The 22,820-nt window shown below is 43.9% G+C and overlaps 1 protein-coding gene and 1 long non-coding RNA gene across 2 annotated transcripts; both read left to right on the top strand.

Annotated features, from left to right (window-relative positions):
* Positions 1-1,283: 1,283 nt before the first annotated feature.
* Positions 1,284-13,725, top strand: car15 (carbonic anhydrase 15). Its single transcript, XM_063211062.1, has 7 exons — positions 1,284-1,452; positions 2,094-2,270; positions 5,328-5,473; positions 7,167-7,259; positions 8,110-8,188; positions 11,127-11,287; positions 12,913-13,725. Exons 1-7 carry the CDS (start codon positions 1,284-1,286, stop codon positions 13,162-13,164), a joined length of 1,077 nt encoding a protein of 358 aa, XP_063067132.1. The 3' UTR covers positions 13,165-13,725.
* A 5,435-nt stretch (positions 13,726-19,160) lies between these two features.
* Positions 19,161-22,816, top strand: LOC134458469 (uncharacterized). The gene is made up of 2 exons (XR_010036581.1): positions 19,161-21,292; positions 21,356-22,816. It is a non-coding gene; the product is annotated as an uncharacterized LOC134458469 (long non-coding RNA).
* Positions 22,817-22,820: the final 4 nt, after the last annotated feature.

Genomic DNA, 22,820 nt, shown 5'->3' with positions numbered 1-22,820 from the left:
GATTTTTGCAGCTAAAAATGGCTATTTCTGGAAATTCAAAATGGCGGACCATGGAGAAGATCCCGGTTTTCATGTAAGAAAAGTGCATTTTTTTAAGTCAAAATGAATACTTAGAATTTTACGGTGGTGGTAAGTATTCATGAGAAAGGTAACATTAGTGAATGAGAAGCATGAATTCTGGAAATAAGCAACTAAAAATCTCACACAGTGTCCCTTTAAGAAAACAAAGGCTAAGAACCACTGCCCTAATGCACACCAGTCCAGAGACAGAACCCAATGGACCCCTCTCTTCTCTTCCTTTGGCTGCATATGCAAAAGCTTCGTCGAGTAGTTAATTCATTTTTCATTTGTTTTTGATAAGACTATGGTGGCGCAAGATACTTTCAAGGGGGGCGGGGGGATGAGTTTTTAAAAATCGTTTTCATGTAGAATGCAGGCAGTAACTGGATTTTTTTTATGTTGATTTTACATTAGGCATTTTTTAAATGGTGGGTTTTTTTTGTTTGTTTGTTTGCTTTTGCTTTTTTGCAGGGAGGCTTTTCAGTTTTGTTTTGAAGTAGATGTAAATCTAATCAAATGCCAAATAAATTGTATCATGAATAATGTTGTGGCTGATGTTTTCTATTTAACACGCATGCAAGAACGAGATAAAATGAAACTGTCGGAAACTGCATTAGTATTAACTTTGACAGCCAATATGCCTGCGGGTTTGTGCCGCACAGCATGGACATTGTGCGGCTGATGAGAGAGCATCTTTGGTCCACACACTGGTAGGTTGCCCACATCAGATGTGTTATTTTCTGTCAACAGGGGGCGCTAAATCTCTGGCACTGACCTCTCGACAAGTTCGTCCAAATGCCAAGGAACGTGCCCAACTTGCCTTGACCAGGCTATATTGTGGGGTAACACTACCCCAGAGATTCAGTAACCTCTCAGACTTAAACTGGATTGTTTTAAAAGAGCCGTCCTATACCGCATCCAAATGTCAACGTGCCCAAATGCATCAGGGGGGAATCCCACACAGGAGAAAGTTAAAGGTCAGTCCCTTCAATCCTAAAGGATTTCCCTTCGGACCTCCGTGTAGATTACAATCATAACAGAAAGTTTAATCCTCTTTTGAAAGTCTGCCCACAAACCCCGAATTATGTCTCGAAATTTAAGCGCTAGGCGGCGGCCTATGGTGGCCTGATAATGAAAGGCTCCAAGTTTACATATGGGTCAGTGAACGCTCCAAACAGGCTTTGTTAGTGGCTCAGCCTGAGAAAGGGTACCGGGAGTATCACATGAAAACGGGTAGCGTGAATAACTTGGACCGGAGCCAGAGCGCGTTCCGAGTTGGAGTGGCACGACCCCCTCTTCTCTCGGTGTGTAGGGGCCGCTGGCACCAGCACGCACAAGTGCCCATGGAGGGGGGACACAGCATCCTCTCCATCGCTCTATCCAGCAGCAGCTGCAACTCTATTTAAACACGTTTGCCTGCTGTACAGTACTTCCATGCGTTCATTTGCTTATTTACAAGAGAGGAAGAGGATTTAGCGCTTAATTATAATGAGTGTTTCAGTCACTGCGCTTTTAATTATTTGTCTGGCTGCGTCAACGACCTCGGGTGAGTGATGGCAAATAATGGACATGGTGTGGATACAGTGATTTGTGTTTGAAATGCGAACAGAACATTTCCTCGAGAATGACTTCTTGAAATAGGCCACGTGTTTTTTTAATTGGCTTGTCCGTTACATAACAATTGAATGTAATCTCATGTTCTTCTTCAGAATATTGCTATGATGAAGGACACTGTGGTAAGTAACCAATTGGACAACAGTTTGTGTTTTTCTTGCTTCATTTTTTTCCATTCAAGATGTATTTAAATTACATTTTAATTGGGCAATTAATTAATTAATGAAAGTGTATGACTGTTATCTGTGCAGAGGCGCATCTTGCCACCAGGCAAGGTAGGCAGCCGCTTGGGGCCCCCAAGCCCCTAGGTAGTGGATAACAGCCCACACTTTACCACAGTAGTTGGTTCAAATGTTCATTATTTTGCATTTTCGCTTGGGGCCCCACCTGACCCTAAAATCAATGGTTTGGTGAGACAGACTCCTACGCCTGGGGGGACAACTACCCCGCCTGCCACCCCCTCCTGGAGGCGCACCACTCGCCCATCAACCTGGACTACGAGGTGACCCGGGACGAGGAGCTGGAGCAGCTGGAGCTGGAGGGCTTCGACTTGGTGCAGAAGGGCCAGTGGAAATTACGCAACGATGGACACTCAGGTAAACTGGGACCAAACTGATGGGAATAATCAGTTCCCAATCTGGGCTAGACCCGAAACGTTTGTCACCTGTCTGTCGGTTGTATTTACTTTTTTCGGCTTTGTTTAATACAGTTAAAGCATTCAGCTCCAGTGTGCGACTCCTTTCTTCCTTTTCACTCAGGTAAAAAGGACAGTCAGGGCAGGGGCAGACAAGACTGGAATAATCATTATGTTAAAGTCCTACCAAATATATTCCTTCTGCCCAGGGGTCTCCTACTCTTACAGGGGGTAACGTGTGACTGAGTCAACAGGGGGGGGGGGGGGGGGGGGGGGGGGGGGGGGGGGGGGGGGGGGGAGGGGGGGGGGGGGGGGGGGGGGGGGGGGGGGGGNGGGGGGGGGGGGGGGGGGGGGGGGGGGGTGGGCATGTATGTAGGGGGGTCCATTGGGGTCCATTGGAGCGGGTATACAGTACAATTTTCTGCTACGCTTCTGCTTCTGCCTGTGCTGAGAACATATCCCTACAGTCTACTTGCCCGCCCATAGGGCCCTATAGTGAACCCGGAAATGTTTGGTACCCCAAAGTTTTTTGATGGAAATGTGTAGTAGGCCTATAGGTCCCCAGTACATAGAAAATGCCGGATGCTACTTTGTAGATGTTGAGCATTTTTTTTTATTAGCATAAATTAGCGTAATCGCTAATTAGGGTTGAAGTGCAGGACTGTCCTGCACCTTTCCATGGGGTGGACACCATCCTCCTCCTCCTCAACTGGACATCACTAATAATAACTGTAAGTCATCAACCTGTCTGAAGGGATGTGGTGATCGGTATCAGTTGGTTCGTTAGACTGGCTGGAGCGAGTACAGCATGAGGTTTTTACTTTCTGAATCCCGAGATGCCTCTCCCTGTGAACGGACAGCATTCATAAAATGCTTTTCCACGCCGTTGAACAATCAGAGCGCTTTACAATGTAGGCTATGTATTCACCCACTCACTCACATTCACACACCAATGGCAGATTTGGAGATTGCATTGGGGGGCTGCCCCCTTGCACGGGTGAGGCATAAATGCAATTTCCGTTGTGTGCAGTGTGCAGTGTGAACACTTGTGTACTGTGGAGTGTTGTGTCACAATGACAATGGGAGTTGGGAGTTCCCAGTTGGGCTTTCTTTTTTATTACCACTTGGAGCAATTTGGGGTTATTTTGCTTGCTCAGGGACACTTTGATGAGGTCAGGTAGGCAGAGTGGGGCTCGAACCAGCAACCTTCTGCTAGCCAAGCAGGCTCATCTCCTCTACCACCTGAATCTGATGGGAGCTGTGCAGTGGGGGTGCTGTGACTGGTGACTGGCACCATACCCCAACAAGGGAGGACAAATGCCAGTCATTCATACTTGCATACAGAGACATACTCATACTGTACTACAATGGCATATATTTGTTTTCATTCATTTGTTTGTTCATTCGTTCATTCTCTCTCTCTCTCTCTCTCTCTCTCTCTCTCTCTCTCTCTCTCTCTCTCTCTCTCTCTCTCTCTCTCCGTTTTGTCTCTTCTCTCTCTTTCTCTGTGGAAGGCAAGCAGAGCTACCAGTATCCCTGTAAATTGCCCACCGTTACTCTACTTTTGCACTTTAGTTACTTTTGCCAAAATAAATATGGATTTGGCGATTTACAGTGTAAATGAAGCTTTTGAGTCATGACTCTTTCACCTGCCATCCGAGGTGTTTCAGCAGCATGCAGACTAAAAACTAACAGTATTGTATTGTACAGTAAGGTATTGTAACTTAAGTTGCTAGCACTATACAGTACAGGCCAAAAGTATGGACTCACCTTCTCATTTAATTAATTCTCTTTGTTTTTGTGGCTTTTTAAATTATTTCTGTGCATGAACACATGCATATTTTTTTGCTTAACAAAAAAATGAAAATATATAAAAAATAAAAACAATTATTTAAAAAATATCATAAAATGCCAAACAGTGACTTCAACACAGCAAAACTGAGGGCCCCACATGTTTCAACAAGCTTATTTTTCTGTCTATTTTCAAGTAAAAATACCCAGTCATTCGAGTCCATTTTAATTTATACAAGCAATACAAGACAGATTTTCTTGATCTGATAATAGGTCACTTGGTCAGCATAGCTGGTTATCTAGGTGAAACAGTGATACAAAAAGTAACAGTAAAAGTGAAAAACCTTGCCACATATTCCCTCCTACACAGTTTTGACCTCTCCAAGTAACTGGCTCCATATCATATCAAGAAAATGTCTGAAAAATGTTTGTATTGGCAAGTGTTTAAAACTAGGTTTTATGTCTAAAAAATCCAGTTCTACAAATTCTAGTGAGTTATTGGAGGACTTTAATGTTCAATAAGGATTGACATTACTGTCTGGGCATTTTTATTTGAAAATAGACCAAAAAAAAGCTTATCGAAATGTGTGGGGCAATCAGTTGTGCCGTGTCGACGTCAGGTGGCTGTCATTGCTGTTGGACAACAGCTAGAATTATATTTTTTGGTAAGTACGTAATTCTCCATGTGTTCATGCACAGTTTTGATGCCCTGCATGAAAATACACAATGAAAATCCACGAAAATAAAGAGAATGCATAAATGAGAAGGTGAGTCCATACTTTTGGCCTGTACTGTATATATGCTGTAATGTAAGGCGTTACATTGGGGGAAAGCTGTACTATAATATTAGGCCTACAGGTGCTACAGGTGTAGTGGGTGCGGTGCGCAGGGATACGCAGTCCACCCACTTCTCCTCAAGTGAGATTAAAAACAAATCTTCTGCCCATGTTTGCATACAAAAAGGAATGATCACATAGCAGTATTGCAGGTAATTGACCAAACAGATGAAAACGGAGAAGCAATGACGGTAGATTAAGGACAGTTGGGGGGCTTGACATGATAAGTTGCCTAATTATTTGATGACGTTAAAAATCGCGTACCCCTACTACACCACTGTGCATTACAGCAAAAAGTAATGCACTACAGTAATAAATTACTTTTGTAATGTGTTACTCCCAACACTGATACTGGATGGATGTGTGTGTTTCCTGCTGTGGTGTGATGCTAGTGATTCTGGATGTGGGCAGGGGCATGACGGTGAGTGGAGGAGGCCTGCCAGGCACCTACATCACCCAGCAGCTGCACTTCCACTGGGGGAGCCTGGCCAACAACGGCTCCGAACACACCATACACACACACAGGTTCCCAATGGAGGTGAGTATACTACACACACACATACACACACACACACACACACACACACACACACACACACACACACACACACACACACACACACACACACACAGGTTCCCAATGGAGGTGAGTATACTGCACACACACACACACACACACACACACACACACACACACACACACACACACACACACACACACACACACACACACACACACACACACACACACACATACACACACACACACACACACACACACACACCATACACACTCACAGGTTCCCAATGGAGGTGAGTATACTACACACACACACACACACACACACACACACACATACACACACACACACACACACACACACACACACACCATACACACTCACAGGTTCCCAATGGAGGTGAGTATACTACACACACACACACACACACACACACACACACACACACACACACACACACACACACACACACACACACACACACACACACACACACACACACACACACACACACACACACAGGTTCCCAATGGAGGTGAGTCAGTGTATATTGTGAAAAGCACAGGCAGGTAGACAGACAAAACAGATACGTACATAGATTGGCTACACCTGACACTGCCGGAGGATTTAAAAAAGAGAATGCACAACATATGAAGCCTGAAATAGCAATGAAAACACACACACACACACACACACACACACACACACACACACACACACACACACACACACAGTGAGAGAGAGAGAGAGATTGTGATTTGTGGAAGATATCGCCTCGTTATTCTTAGGTTTTTTAACATTCCCACTCAAATCGCATGTAAACTGAAGAGGTACACTGTGTAAGATTTTGAGTTGTTTATTTCCAGAATTCATGCTGCCCATTCACTAATGTTGCCATTTTTTATGAATACTTCCCACCACCATCAATTCTAAGTATTCATTATGACTGGAAAAATTGCATTTTTCGCACATGAAAAGGGGGATCTTCTCCATGGTCCGCCATTTTGAATTTCCAGAAATAGCCATTTTTAGCTGCAATAAATGACTGTACTTGGGCCATACTAGAAAATATTAGTTTATTACTCAGTAAACCTTCATGAAAAGATCAAATTTGACAATAGGCACAGTATAATAGCCCAGTTTCAATGAGCAGCATAGTTGCAGTATCTCTCTTGACCATTTCCTGCACAGTGTCCCTTTAAGGACAGCGCTCTCAGATTTTTACTTACTTTTACACCAAAAGTGTTTCAGGCACCAGGGCCGTGACCCCTCTTCATTTTGTATTTCTGTGACTCTCATTCATGTACCATTATCATTTAGCCTGATAAACCAGCCTAAATGTGAGACCGGAGTAATTTAGTCTGACCCCGATGAACGATACCTCCGAAGATTGTTGATGAGAACAATCTGTTTTTTTTTTCAAACCGTGCCCGCGCACTGACCAATCGGCGATCTTTGCCGTTGATGTGCTTTCCCAACGGTGTTGCGAGATTCGTCGTCACTCCCTCAAAACCCTGCCCGCTTTGATTCAAAACAAATCTCTGCGTTGTGATTGGGTTTGCCAGACTCAGGGCACAGTGTTCAAAACGTTCTCAGATCCGAGGCCAGACCCACTCGCAGCTGAAAAAATTTCATCGTCCCAGCGGGTGGCGCTGGTTTACCAGGCTAATTATCATTCATCATGTACCAACATGTGGTTTGTATCTCCAGATGCACATAGTGAATATGAAGTCCAACCACCCCAACATGAGCAGCGCCATGGAGGACCCATCAGGCCTGGCCGTCCTGGCTGTCTTTATTGATGTAAGCTGGAGTAGTGGAACAAGTGTGTATGTGTGTGTGTATGTGTGTGTGTCTGTGTCTGTGTGTGTGTGTGTGTGTGTGTGTGTGTGTGTGTGTGTGTGTGTGTGTGTGTGTTGTTTTGATGTCTGGGGATCAATCGACATGGAATATTTCTTGGGACATACATTTTGTCTTTGGACTACATAACGTAGACCTATCATCTTCAAAGGACTAATATATCTTTGTATAGTTACTTCCACAAAGCTGGTGGGCCATGTTCATTCTTTTATGAGATTATCTCTGTGTGTGCCTTGGAATTTGTATTTTTGTGTTTGTAAATGAGCAAAAAACGTCTTTTTTTTTTTTTTTACTTCGGGTGTAACAGTCAGGAGTGGGGAGTTAGGATTATTTTATGGGTCTGGCACTGACAGCTAATCCTTTGAGGGTTATTGGATTGATGTTGCCTTGCTAAAGTTGTAATCTTTCATGAGTTTTGGTGTGGTGTGTACCTTGCAAGCTTAATAAACATGTTTAATAAACTGGGAGCAGCAACAGTGTGCGGACCTTCTTTCTTTTCTTGTTTCATCGTGTTTAAGTCCGGCACCTGTTTTATCTGGATGTGCGCGGTCTCCAAAACGCTACTGTACCCTGCAAGCTTACCATCAATACATCAGACTTAGTATAGTTTAGAGCACAATACATTTCTTTACTAAATGCTGTCCTGTTTTGCTCTTTAATGTCTGACCTATCTACAGTATGTCTGCACATGGGACAGTGAGATATGTCATTTGGATTCCTTTGTATGTATGTCTAGCACCTGCGAAAAAAAAAATGACCAACAAAGCTGACTTTGACTCTTGTCTGTTTCCAGGTAACAGATGATGGGAAATACATGGAGAATACCAACTTCATCCCTATCATCAAGGCTCTGTCATCAGTAGCCCATAAAGGTATGTAGACAGCACGCCGGTAGCAGGAACGCAGCCGTTCAAAGTAGAGGTGCACCGAAATAAAAATTTGTGGCCGAAACTGAAACGGAATAATAATTCATCTCTTGGCCGAATACCGAATACCGAAACCGAAACCAAAACCAAAACCGAATGTTAAAATTCAGTCAAAATTTATCAAAAGTAAGATTTTTCACTATTTTTATATATTACGGGTTGTAGGGAATGGATCGCACTCAATTTTTCTTCTTTCTTGTGGTTTTATTTTATTTTAACTTTGCAGGGACTGACATTGTCATGTCAGTCCCTGCAAAGTTAAAATAAAATAAAACCACAAGAAAGAAGAAAAATTGAGTGCGATCCATTCCCTACTACTAGATTACTTCAGAGACGCACCAACAAGACGGAAGAGCGCGGTGTGTGAAAGATAACCATATATTACGGGTTACAATAAATCTGCTGACATGATTTAGAAAGAAAATAAATGTGTATTTGAAGTCTTCAAATGTTAGAGTAGAACTGAAAATAGCTTAGTTCCTGCCCATTTTCATTCAGCCACTCAATTGAGTTTCGGCCGAAAAACCGAAAGTGTCTTTTTTTGCGTTTTCGGCCGTTTTTTTTCTGCGGCCGAATTTTCGGTGCACCTCTACTTCAAAGCTGTCACGATAACCAGGAAGTACTATGTTGTAGTTGAAGTAGTAGTATTAAGGGCGTTCTTGACGGCCTCTTTTCGACGAGGTTGAAAATTTGCTAGGCAGCGAGCATGCTCAGTGTGTCCGCGTGAAGCATCCTGGTTAGAATTTGCCGTTCACGACGCAGTTGAAGGGAGTGACCTCTGCGCGGCAGTCGTGTCACATGGCGTTGAACCATCGCGGGAACAAAAGTTTTGTCAAGCAGCCACGCAGTAACAAAAACCTACTGCGCTGGGCAGAAGACCTCCTCCATGATGTGAGGAATCTGCCGTGATTGGTGTTCATAGCTCATGTGATTCATGTGTGTGTAGTTGAACGTGCTTCATTTTCTACATTTTGAAATGCATTTCATGCTCAAATACAGCATACTCAGAGTGGTATCATCCATATGTATGGTCGCACAACCCACTTACAACAGTAAAAATGAGAAACCACCCTGTCGTCAGATGCTCCATCTTCGCCGGAGTGTATGCCAAAGGTTACAAAACCAGTACTATTCCGCGGGCCGCCTGCTCGACGGTTAGAGTAGTGGTTGCGTGCCTGACTTCCAATCGTGAGGTCCCCGGTTCGAAACTGCATCGAAACACAGGAAGTCTTTAGTTGCTGATGGTTAATGTGGAAACAGACCCGTTGCGAGAGACTTATCTTGTCTTTTATGTATGAAAGTGCACGAAACAGAGTGGCCTTTGTGGTTGGCGCGCCATGGTAAAGCTACATATTGAACACCTGGGTTCAATCCTCGCAGGATGGGTTAGCGCTGTTAAGTAATTTTAAAACGGTCCTATCTGAATGACGACTTTGGTCCCAAAACACAAAATGAATAGCCTAAAGTGAGTACTAATTAACTGAATTATTACATGGAAGTGAAGCCAAATCATCACAAATTTAACTAAGACTTGTACCATGATTCACTGAGTGGTAACCTGTATCTCTACCACAAGACCACCCGATTTCTCTCCGAGACGCAGAGAGAGTCTCGGATTTCACAAGCATGTGCCGACGATGGTAAGCGCGTCATGGAATTAGCGCCATGATTATTTAATTCCACGAGAGGGCGCCCTGGTACACCCGCTGTCAAAATAGGTAGATCCACCCACAGACCACCTTCTTTGCCGCTGTTGAAATCTCGTCGTCCTGATGTGTCCAGCTTGGTTGCGACGCAGTTATCCCCTCCTTTTTATGACCAAGCAAATCACGTTTTGATCAAATCTTTTGCTGCGTGGTTGCAAACGAGCCTATTGGAGATAGTGATGGGGAGGGGCAGTATGAATACTAAAAGTGCCAATATTAGTACATGCTAAGTTTTGTGATTTGCTTGCCTGAGGTTCATGCCAAGGGGACAGTCTCTTTGTTGCAGAGGAGGTCACACTGCCTAATACGCAGTGTTGAGGGAATTTAATGTAAGAAGTCCAGTATTGAATGATGTTGATTTTAACTACAGTAAGTGATTACACACAACAATGACCTGTTGATCGCAGTAGCTCAATAGTCCAACATTAAAGGATGCTGTCTTGTCCTTATCTGTGGTCAATAGTAAAAGTAAACATTATAAAAAAGAAACAGTTATATGAGTAACCAGTAGGCCTGTGCACTTGTCTTACAATCTGCCAACTCTGCACTGGTTGGATTAGGTTTGAGATGGGCTCTTTTTAGGTTTTAAGTTAGCCTGGTGAACCAGCGCCACCCGCTGGACGGCAAAATGTTTTGTCTGCGGGTGGGTCTGGCCTAGCCTGACGAGTCTGGCCTCGCATAATGATTCAATGAAGCCAGAATGCCATGAATCTGGCAAACCAATTACAACGCAAAGATGTGTTTTGAATCAATGCGGGCAGGGTTTTGAGGGAAGGTTGTTCTCATCAACAATCTTCGGATGTATTATGCATCGAGGCCAGACTAAATTAGACATCCACATTTAGTCTGGTTTATCAGGCTAGTTTTAAGTGGCTTTTTTTCAGTAACAACACAGTGTTTTGACCTCATTGGGTGTGATGCACTAACAGGTGTAACTGCTATGTGATATCCCGTGCTAGTGTTGTACTAACTCCATGATTTTACTTTTAAATAACACTTTTATTTTGACACCACCGCTCCCTCTTCACCCCAGGCCAGAGTACCAACGTGAGGCCGTTTTAAATAACACTTTTATTTTGACACCAACCGCTCCCCCTCCACCCCAGGCCAGAGTACCAACGTGAGGCCGTTTTAAATATGACTTTTATTTTGACGCCACCGCCCCCTCTCCACCCCAGGCCAGAGTACCAACGTGAGGCCGTTTGCCCTGGCCAATCTCCTGCCTCTGGAACACCTGGCCCTCTACTACCGTTACCATGGCAGCCTGACCACGCCCCCCTGTTCCCAGGTGGTGGAGTGGACCATCTACGAAGTTCCCGTGGAGATCTCCTGGTCCCAGGTAGAGCCACACGCACGCACGCAAGCACGCACGCACGCACGCACACACACACACACACACACACACACACACACACACACACACACACGCCTATCTACCACAGTGGAACACTAGGAAGATTGGTGCATTAGGCCTACCACATTGTGGATGTGGCAATACTGATGGCTGTGAAGATTTTCATTCACCAAGGTTATGGGGGAGCTAAGTTGTAAGTTGTAAAATGCGTAATGGACATAATATGAATCTGCAATGTATAGTATAGTCAATGTCAAATGCTTTCTGTTTAAAGCCTTCTGTACACCTATGTATACTGCCCATGTATGGTGTATGCATAAGAAAAGCAGCTACCAGAAGTTGACAGTAGCATATAATGGCACTATGAGATTGTTGATGAAGTTACCAAGATGGTCCAGTGCGAGTGGAGTGTACACTCCAATGTGTCTGGGTGTGATGCAGTATTGAGAAACGTTATGTATAAGTTCATGTGCAGACTGGACTGCTCTCAAAACAGCATTATTGAAACCTTTGTGAGTCCAAGAAAGAGCTCTGTGAGGTTCTCCTCCAAGCTCAGACGACACTGGAGAGACTGCCTTTATGTCTGATGGGGTGTGTACCCATCTTTTATTTATTTATTTATTTATTTATTTTTCTCCTATTTTTCTTTTCTTAACTTCTTAACTTCTCTTGCTATGTAATTTTATACTGTTGTTTACCTTGATATGGACCATGCATATGTGTCTGATATAAATAAAGAATGTATAGTTCTTGTATACAGGGCTCTAAATTAACAGCAGCCATCCAGCCAAATGCTGGTGAAATTTCAGTTTTGCTGGTAGAAAAGACCAACTTACTATGACCCATTCGAGAGTGTGTGTTTGGTTGGTAAAATTAACATCTACTAGCCATTTTGGCTGGTGATGAAGAAAGATAATTTAGAGCCCTGCTTGTATATATACTGGACATATGAATCTGCTTATTCTGTTTATTCAAAATCAGATTAGATCTTGACCTGAGCTAGGAGAGGCAGGTCCACATTACTGAGCGTAGTAGAGTTAGTAAATAAGGAAGTAAGTACACAGTACAGAGACATACTCATACTGTACTACAATGGCATATACTGTATTTGTTTTCATTCATTTGTTCATTTGTTCTCTCTCTCTCTCTCTCTCTCTCTCTCTCTCTCTCTCTCTCTCTCTCTCTCTCTCTCTCTCTCTCTCTCTCTCCCTCTCTCTCTCTATTTCTCCCTCTATTTGTCTCTCTCTATTTCTCCCCCCCTCTCTCTCTCCCTCCCTCTTTCCCTCTCTCTCCCTCCCTCTCTCTCTCTCTCTCTCTCTCTCTCTCTCTCTCTCTCTCTCTCTCTCTCTCTCTCTCTCTCTCTCTCTCTCTCTCTCTCTCTCTCTCTCCTCTCTCTCTCCCTCCCTCCCTCCTTCCTTCTGTCTCTCTCCCTCCCCCCCCTCTCTCCCTCCCTCTCTCCCTCTCTCTCCCCCTTCTCTCTCCCTCCTTCCCTCTCTCCTTCCCTCCCTCCCTCATTCCCTCTCTCCTTCCCTCTCTCCTTCCCTCCCTCCCTCCTTCCCTCTCTCCCTCCCTCCTTCCCTCTGTCTCTCTCCATCTCCTCTGTATGTCAGTATGAGCAGTTTGCTTCGCAGCTCTTCTCCACGGAGGAGGAGGACGACCAGGACGTGCTGCTCCAGAACAACTTCCGCCACGTGCACCCCACCTTCAGCCGCGTGGTCTACGCCTCCAGGGAGGCCCAGCTGCTCCTGCCCGCCTCCTGCCCACCGGCGGCACCTCCGCCTGGGCTGCTGCTGCTCTCGCTGCTGCCTCCTCTCTGGACCTTCATCCACACCTACCACCTATATCTGGATCCAAGGTCATGACACTGTGCCGTCCAGTCCACAAATTGCACATGACGCATGGAGAAGGAAACTCATAGAAACACTGGATTTTATATCAATATGGACTACCTGATATTAAAATGGAAACAAAACGTGAATACATGAACTTCACCTATTAAATATGTCTTGAGGTGATTATGTACATGTGCAGTGCAGATTGGATAGGTAGACCATGTTTAGCGCCGACACTGAGCCACAGATTTACACCATAGGATGAGATCCTTCATGTCAAGCCATTTCCTGGATTAAGTAGTCAAAAACTCTCCGATGTACGTAAATCTTATTTAGATCTATTGGGTAGCTTGACAGACAAACATTTCGGCCTAAGCCATCTTCAACATCTTACAGACAATGATGCCAGTCAAGGCAAGTCACTCCCTGTAATTATGAACGAACAACCAGGGGCATTTCCATAGATTTCCATTAAACATCTTTGGCTGAGGTGTGCTCATGGGACATGTTTCAGGTGAATGTGTTTCATGTGAATTTGGAAAACAAATGAAATTCTTTCCTAATCACAAATTGTTTAGTTTTTAGTGATCTCTAGGCTGTGTATTGGCGGTAAGCTCAATTGCAACATCGTCCAAAAACACTCACGAATATTTGAGAAGCTCTTTTCCAAAATGCTATATCCACCATTTTTGACTTTTTGCATTTTAATATTGGAATTGACTGTTAAAAAGTCCTATAATCTATGTGTGAATTCTTGCCATTCAAATGTTTTCATAACATGCCTTTAAACCTCTATCGAAATGCATTTTGCAATGCAATTCAATGGAATGCCCAATACAAAAATGTCAATTTCCCAACATTCTATAAAATGGATATATCTCATTTTGGAAAAGAGCTCTTCATTTGTTTCCTATTCTTTAATCCTTTGCGTACTCTTCTGGCCATGACCTGGGGGAAATTAAAGTTGTGAAGAGAAGAGAAGACACTAAATCCAGTAGTGAACCTCCACATGAATAAACCTCTACAACCTTCACATATCTTTGAAACTAAAGCTATAGGGTTATTCTAATAGGATGTTTGTTTGTGCTAGACAAATAAAGTTATTATGTTATGTTTACAACCAGTGCTGTAGCATAGGCAGACCTCCCATGCTGCAGAAACTCATTTCGGGCTGGACAAACCATAACCAACCATTCACTGAAGTGCACTTCAAAACTATGTGTGTTCCTCAGATAACCTTCAGGTAGATCATGGAGGGAACTTAGAAGTTCTGGGAAGAATCCCAAGGTTCCTTAGTGGTTCTATACCTGGGGTGCGGGAAACCCCTGGGAGTATGACAGAGATTCCAGGGGGTCCGCGGAATTTTGTTTATGTTGAGGTTGCTTGTGACCAAAATTCTGCTCGGGAACATTATAATTACACCAAATCAAAACCAAATTGAAACATGTTTGGCCCCCATTTAAAGTCATTAAATTGTGGGTTAATGTCTCAAACAATAATCATTGTAATGAATCACTTCAGTCATGATTTAGTGTGTATACTGTACACTTGTAGGAGTTTGGGTTGGGGGTGTACTGCTTGTCTAGACTAGCACAAGTAAGGAGGTAAGTAAGGTTAAAGTGACACTGATGTGAGATTTTTAGTTGTTTATTTCCAGAATTCATGCTACCCATTCACTAATGTTACCTTTTTCATGAATACTTACCACCAGCATCAAATTCTAAGTATTCATTATGACTGGAAAAATTGCACTTTTCATACATGAAAAGAGGGCTCTTCTCCATGGTCCGCCATTTTGAATTTCCAAAAGTAGCCATTTTTTAGCTGCAAAAATGATTCTACTTGGACCATACTTGGAAATATTTGTTTATTACTTAGTAAACTTTCATGTAAAATCAAATTTGGCAATAGGCAGCCCAGTTTCATTCAGCAGCATAGTTGCAGTACCTTTTTTGACCATTTCCTGCACAGTGTCCCTTTAAGAACCACCGCCTTAGAGAACTTTTAGTTTGTCACATACAGTAGCTTTCTCTGAGAACTCTTCCACAGAGGCACATAGAAGATTCTTTGGGAAAGTTTTTTTTTTTTTTTTTACTGTGTGGGTGTATCTTGTAGAACAGATGATACATGTTTGTGTGATCCCTCTGATTTCTCTGTAAACCGGTCGTGTGGATTTCAAAGGTGGGGCAGGTGGGTGGATGGCAGCGGTTACAATGTGCGAAGCCTCCTGTGTCTCTGGTTAATTTAATAGAACATTGACTGGGATGGTGATAACACTGTCTCTTTGAAATACGTCCATGGGGTGCGCAGTGCTGCTACCTGATCTGCTTCATCATCAGGTGTGGCCTAGCGCCACCTGACCCCTGACCCTTGTCCCAGGTCAGGGACTGGGAGATAAAGGAGAACACTGTTGTACGAAGAACGTTGTCTATCTCGGTCTGCGAACCCATGGCTGTCTTTGAATCTGGCACAGATTTAAAGATGAAGAGATGATTGACGTCCGTGTCCGGTATGCGTGTGGGGTATTCTAGATCAGTGATTCTCAAAGTGTGGTCCCGGGACCACTAGTGGTCTGCAACAGAGCTCAGGTGGTCCGCGAGAGGATTTCTACTTTTCCAAGACAAGTTAGCAGTAGGCTATAGTTGTAACATTACAAAGCTAAACATAGCTGTAATCTCGTTTTCACCACAATTAGACAGGCTTGTAAATGTGAATAAAGAGTAAGTGATCTGCATCAAAATTAGCAGTCAAATTAGCACCCGTCAACTGTCAATTAAGTTGACAGGTGGTCCCTGAACATTTGTGGGGGGACAAAGTGGTCCTCCATCCGAAAAAGTTTGAGAAACACTGTTCTAGATGGTTTACTTTGGGTCACTTGACGTTGGGGTCACTTGGCAGGGCTTGACGTTGGCACCTGACTGCCAGTGAAATGTAGGGTAAAACTCAGCTGTGGGCATTGATTTCGGTAGTCTGTCTAGCTATACCACGGGTGGTGTGGAACCTATGTCTCGAGGGCCATTTGCGGCCCTTGAAGCCGTTTTATCTGGCCCCCGGCATCATTTTAATGTTATACAGCTCCATATGAAATATGACATATTTTGTAAAGGACTCTTACAAATTCCATTTGCAATACAATGAAGCTATACAGTATTCAGGAGTCCTAGACATGGTGTTTCTGTTGTAATGGTGGCTGCCTTCAATATAGGACTAAAGTTCAGGGGGAAATCCTTCTTTGTGTTCATAATACGTCCCATGGAGGACTTTCACGGCCCTTGGAGCAATTTGATGTCACCCTTTGAATGAAAACGGTTCCCCACTCCTGAGCTATACTATTCTTAATATAGAAAGGTATGTTCGTAGCACTGACTAGCACTTTGGGTTTTTTTTTCAACTTTATGCCACAGAAAGATATGGATGATTGGCTAGTAACAAAAAAAATTCTCCATAATGGTTGGTGAGAAAACACATTCATGTCAAGCTCTACTAGGCATGTTGAGCAGAGCAAGTTGTAGATGTCAGCAGAAGATGCCTCTAAATGTGTTTTTTGTTTGTTTGTTAGTTTGTTTTGTGTATCTTAAGTGAACTAATCCGTAATTTGAGATACGGACCCCAGAGTGAACCACTGCACTATGGAACACTTTGTCAGATGAAATATGTCACCAGTGATTATGATGGTTTTTTTTTATGGTGTTATAAATTGGCTGTTAATTAGAACATTGACTAAATGTTCTAAATTAAACATAATTTCATAAGCAACTATGTGTTTGTCAACAGTTTCAACCCAGAACAGCTATTTGCTGTACATTTGAAACATGCTATCCATCGCTGGAGATGATGTTGCTTGAGTATACAGTATATTCTAGTATACAGATCATTATCTGGGCTCAAAAATGGCTTCATTGTAATACAAGTCCATTATAATGACAGATGTTTGGCCTTGTAAACCAAAAGAGTGTCGGTCTGAGGGCATGGTGGGTTTTTTTTTTAATTATTAGTGAGAAGGTGCTCTTTGATAAGCACAATTTGAAATGAAGTATAAGGACCTCCCACCCCCCCGAAGAAGGTCTACACTGAGGCTGAAAGATATTTTAACCTGTTCAGTCGTGAGCTAGCTCACTGTAATTGAAAATCTTTTTTTTATTACTATCTAAGAAGACTAAGATTGCCTTGGATGTTCAATCAAGCACAGGTGTTGGGGGTGGTGAGCTGATATCGAGCTGGGCTGGGCAGATCAGGTAATTCTACACAATGAAGAGAGAGGGTCCTCTCAGGCCGGTGCAGCTAACTGGTCAGTCACCCATCATCTGATGTGTGTGTGGGGGTTCATGGAATCATCTGTCTATAATAACTCTTCCTCGTTGTGGGTTTCTGAGTGTGTGTGTGTGTGTGTGTGTGTGTGTGTGTGTGTGTGTGTGTGTGTGTGTGTGTGTGTGTGTGTGTGTGTGTGTGTGTGTGTGTGTGTGTGTGGCATGGAATAATATCTTTCTATAACAACTCTTTCTCGTTGTGGCTTACTCCATAGACATAGAGAGGAAACCTTAACCCTTTCCATGTGTGTGTGTGTGTGTGTGTGTGTGTGTGTGTGTGTGTGTGTGTGTGTGTGTGTGTGTGTGTGTGGAGATCTAAAGAGTAAAGACACATTATACTATACAGAAATGTGTACACACACACAGTACATGCACTACATGTACATGTGCATAACCCCATGACAGGATGTCCCGTCCCTGACAAAATATCTCTCTGATGTACACACACGCATTCACATACATTCAGTACACACACACACACACACACACACAGGCCTTCTCTTTCACAAAGCAGCCTTTTGTCTCCTGCCGTAGTCACCGGGTGAGCTGAGCTCACACACTACTGGCGTTGGGGAGTCCGTACAGGACATTCACCCACTTTCTTTTCTCTCCATCTCTCCCTTTCTCTGTCTCTCTCTCCCTTTCTCTCTCTCTCCCTTTCTCTCTCTCTCTCTTTCTCTCTCTCTGCAGTAGGGGCGACATTCACCCACTTTCTTTTCTCTCCATCTCTCCATTTCTCTCTCTCTCTCTCTCTTTCTGCAGTAGGGGCCACTCTTTCTCCCTCTCTCCTTCCAGAAATTCCTCCCCTAATCTCTCTCTCTCTCTCTCTCTCCCCCCATCCGTCACTTTCTCTCTCTCTATCTCTCTCTGCAGTAGTGGCGACAGTCACCTACTTTCTTTTCTCTCCATCTCTCCCTTTCTCTCTCTCTCTGCAGTAGGGGCCACTCTTTCTCCCTCTCTCCTTCCAGCATTCATCCCCCTTTCTCTCTCTGGTCACATGCGATGCTGAAGCGCGCCACAGTGCCTGCTTGTGTGTTCTCCAAAGGGGGGGCCTCAGTTCCACAGAGGCCTATTGTACTAGTGATCAGGCCCCACAGCACGGGGACGGGGATGCACTACTCTACACATGGCATTGTGTTAACGAGCCAAATGACTCCCCTCGTTATGAACACCACGCCTTCATAGGATGCCTTCATTAACCCATCACATTAAAACAGAATTTTAAAAGATATTGATATCACAGCTGGCTACTCTAGATTTTTGCTGGCACTGTTATATCTGGGTCAGACGTCTCAGGCCCGGCCCTGACTTCTCCTTGAAGGGTAGATCGTTAAACTTACAACCTAAGTGTTTTTGGTAACACTTTATTTTAGGGATACATCTATTAGCACTAATACATACAATGTGCCTGTATAAGTAACTTGTAAGGCATGTACAAAGCAAAATCAAACGTTTGTTAGGCATGTATTCACAAATGTCTTGTTCATGCACAATAAGGGATTTATTACCGATTTAAACTTAGTAAGGACCTAGTAGGCCTTAGCGTTTGCTTAGTACATGCCTTACAAGTTACTTATGCAGGCATTAACATTGTATGTATTAGTGCTAATAGATGTATCCCTAAAATAAAGTGTTACCGTGTTTTTTTTATATGTTTTAAATAATCTGTGTTGCTTGAATCTCTCCTTATTTACCAAGTATCCCCAGAGAAGAAAAAAAGCGTACCCATTTGTCTGGAAAAATGACTTTATTTTTCAGGATTTTCCTTTTCTCTCGCGATAAACATGATGGTGTAATAAATAGTCAGAGGGGGGGCGAGCGGGCTCGTTCCCACCCATTATCCCCCCCTCTCCTCTCGCCGCTTTCTGCATCGTAATGCTCTTGTTATCCCCCAACACACTGCAAACAAGTCTTCATAGAATTTACAACCCAAAATGATAAAAAATAAAGCTTGACACAAGCTGAAAATGACTGCCCTCAGCTCCGTGCCGTTTCGTATCATCTTCCAACTCTCCATCATACACACAGGCACGCATCTTTGAGCTGGATATTTGCAGCAAAATCTTCAAGAACAAAAATATATATATATTTATATATTCACAGTTACAGTATTTACACTTTTTTCAAGATTAGAAAGAAAAACAAAAAAGATGACGGGGCCGAAAGAAGACGTTTCCACAAGAAACAATCTTTCAAAAAGGGGAAGGTTTTTTTTTCCAAATCGGGTGTTCTGTACACAAGATGAATCTTTTTTTTTATAGAGAGAAATGTTCTATGAGTACACCCCGTGTTGTTATCCTTGAAGTGATCCCTGAAAATATGATTTCTTTATATTTTGTTTTTCTTTAAATACACCATCTCTCTTTTTTTTTCATTTTCTTCATAAAAAGGAAGGCTGTCCATTGTCTGCATTCCCTGCATTTAAAAAAGAAAAAAAACAGAAAACCAAAATTCTGTACAAACATTCCTATCCTGTACAATATAAACATTATACTGGTCTTTTTTAATGTGAGCTTAACACAATCGCCCCTAGCTTGCCCCGTCCCTATACCACCCGGTGAGGTATAACCTATGGGTTGGGATGGGGTGTGTGGTGGGGGTGTTCGGGGTAACATAAGCAGACTCAGGATTGACAAGTGCCGTCCGTGGGCCCCTAGTGCAATCTTGGGAGGTTTTTTTTTTGGGACTGGTGCAGGTTTGGAGCAGTGAGGAGCAACTTGGACTCATTACTGGGGTGGATTTCTCGAAACCAAAGTTGCTTACTACATTAGCTACTTAGTTGTTTTCAATGCATTTTCCCATTGGCAACTACCGAAGTTGCTAACAGGCTAGCAACTTCTCTTTTGAGAAACTCACCCCACTGCTACATATTCCAAATGACCTGCTTTGTGACTTGTCCAATTCAACCAGGTGATTGAATTGGACAAGTAAAAGAAGGTGATTTGGAATATGTAGTACTGGGGTGTAACCTACTGAGTCCAGGTTGTCCATCACGGGACGGGGAGCAGGGGAAGACAGAAGTGATATTACCAAGTGGAGTGAGTCAAACAGCTTTCAAAGATCAAGGATTTCTCTCACACACACACACGACACACACACACACACACACAGCCCCTCTGAACAATTGAGAACATTTTAAACACCAAAGTGTGTGCATGTGTGTATGTGCAACAACAGTGGAGGGCTTCTTGCCTTTTTTCTTTGTTTGTTTTTTGAAGGAACAGGCCCTACAGGAATGGGACAAGACAGGACAGTACAACAGACCGTACTGCCACCAGGTGACAGACAGACAGACAGACAGACAGACAGACACACGCACACAACTGCAGTCCAGTCTAATATCTGTGGGGCATATTTGGCACTCCTGTAACACTGGTGTGTGTTGCAAGCTCGCCCACACACACACACACACGTGAGACCTCTCACTGGCTGCAGAACAGTCGAGCCTGTCAACTCTGAATTCTTCTTCTGAAGCAAGGGGAGCCAGAAACACCCTCTGTGGCACAGACAATGAACTTGGATAACACTTGAGGCACGGGAGAGAAAGTAAAGAGCACCCTGCAGTGCCAGCTTCAAATGGGGCATTACTCGCCTTTCGTGGCCATGATGGGGGTGGGCCAGTGGTGTAGTCTACTTTTTTATGGTGGGTATACTGTATATTTGAGCATTTTTTGAAGTGGGTATACTGTATATATTTGTGCTATTCAAAACAATAGATCAATCAATTTTAAGTGGGTATACTGAAATCCCTGAAATTTAGAAGTGGGTATACTCCGTATACCCGCGTTCTACGTAGACTACACCACTGGGGTGGGCTGTGCACTACTATGTGGGGTGGGCTTCATCTTGCTGTTGCTAAAATATCAATGTGGGGCTGGGCTGGCTAGAGCAGACTGGCGAGGCTACACATAGAGGATGTAGTAGTGACAACACTGTTGATGAGCATAGGACTCTGGCATGGACAACACACGCACACACGCACGCACACACACACACGCACACACAGGTTTTTAGCAGCTTAGGTCCTCAGTGAAAAATTGGTCTGACTGTGCTTGCCGGCAGGTACGACATACAGTATGTATACGGGGGGAGAGTTCTGCGTCTGCATTGGTTGAGTTTTGCAATGCACTTCGAGAATACAGGTGGTTAAGACCTCTCTCTGGTGATGATCCTGCAGCAACAAAGCTAAGCCGTCATTACCACAGCCAACCCACAGAGGGCAGCATACACACACGTTCAACAGGGGCCCAAGACTTCAGCCAGGACTACCAATGGAACCATCTGGATATTACCTAACACTCAGAGAGATACGCAGGGAGGGATAGAGAGAGCGAGAGAGGGAGGGAGGGAGGGCGAGACAGAGAGAATACTAAAGTAGTGCAGTGCCGCTAATAGAAGAATACCTCACTGTAGAGTTGTAGAGATACACAATGACAGCTCGCGCTGCTTTGGGTACATTTGCTTCAGCAATGGGGTCATTTGCTGCACATTTGTATAATGACTTCGGCAGCTGTGTTTCATGTTGATGATGGCAGGTCACAGTGTGTGTGTGTGTGTGTGTGTGTGTGTGTGTGTGTGTGTGTGTGTGTGTGTGTGTGTGTGCGAATCACAAACAGATAATTGACTTACTTAGCTGTGTGTTGTGTTTGAGTCAGAGAGATCAACTCTACCTACGGGTGGCATTTGTGCAGCACTGTGAATGCAAAACCGAACACTGTGGCCTGGGGAGGGAGTATTGCAAGAACCTGGTTTGATAGTAGATGAACCATGCGGTGGTGGTAACTCATCTAGTAGAAGAGCTGTGCTCCAGGACTTTCTTGACTGAAGGGAGGACTGCAGCCTGTATATTAGCAGGTTTACCGCTTGCCGTAGGTCAACTTAGGGCCTCCGCACACTGGCTCCCACAAAGTTCGATTCCATTGTTGTCAATACATTCACCCCGCACACCGGCGCCTAGTATGTCCGCGGACATTTGCGGATGTCGGCAAGCGATTAGAGACGAGTTCTATTTTGTCGGAGCCGCCCATGGACTATCCATGCTATGTTGGTGTGAAATTGGGTTTGGGGGTCAGAACTGTTTCGGAAGCGAAAGTGTTCCGCAGTGCTGTCGGAGCCGATGTCCGGAGGTCAACTTAGCCAGGTGTAGCACTTAACCATGATCTCGGAATACTAGTACCCAGGTAAAGACATAACAAGCGACCAACAGAGACATTCACACACACATTAACACACACACACACCTCTCCTCTGTGGCTGTGGCACTGGGAACATTGTGCGTGTGGGGGGTAGATACTGAGCAGCTTGAAGGTGTTCCACAGTGACTGTAGCGACAGACCACAGGCCATCTGGAGAGAGAGAGAGAGAGAGAGAGAGAGAGAG

Source organism: Engraulis encrasicolus, chromosome 11 (assembly GCF_034702125.1).
Source record: "Engraulis encrasicolus isolate BLACKSEA-1 chromosome 11, IST_EnEncr_1.0, whole genome shotgun sequence".
Taxonomy (NCBI): Eukaryota; Metazoa; Chordata; class Actinopteri; order Clupeiformes; family Engraulidae; genus Engraulis; species Engraulis encrasicolus.
Note: the sequence above shows the minus strand (reverse complement) of the source record. Positions and strands in the feature narration are given on the sequence as shown.

Bases quoted from the DNA above. Each gene is read 5' to 3' on its own strand.
- car15 (XM_063211062.1), top strand. From the start codon at position 1,284: ATGAAAACGGGTAGCGTGAATAACTTGGACCGGAGCCAGAGCGCGTTC. The intron at 2,271-5,327 runs GTAAACTGGGAC...GTGTGATGCTAG, and splicing joins ACGCAACGATGGACACTCAG to TGATTCTGGATGTGGGCAGG. The intron at 11,288-12,912 runs GTAGAGCCACAC...TCTGTATGTCAG, and splicing joins TGGAGATCTCCTGGTCCCAG to TATGAGCAGTTTGCTTCGCA.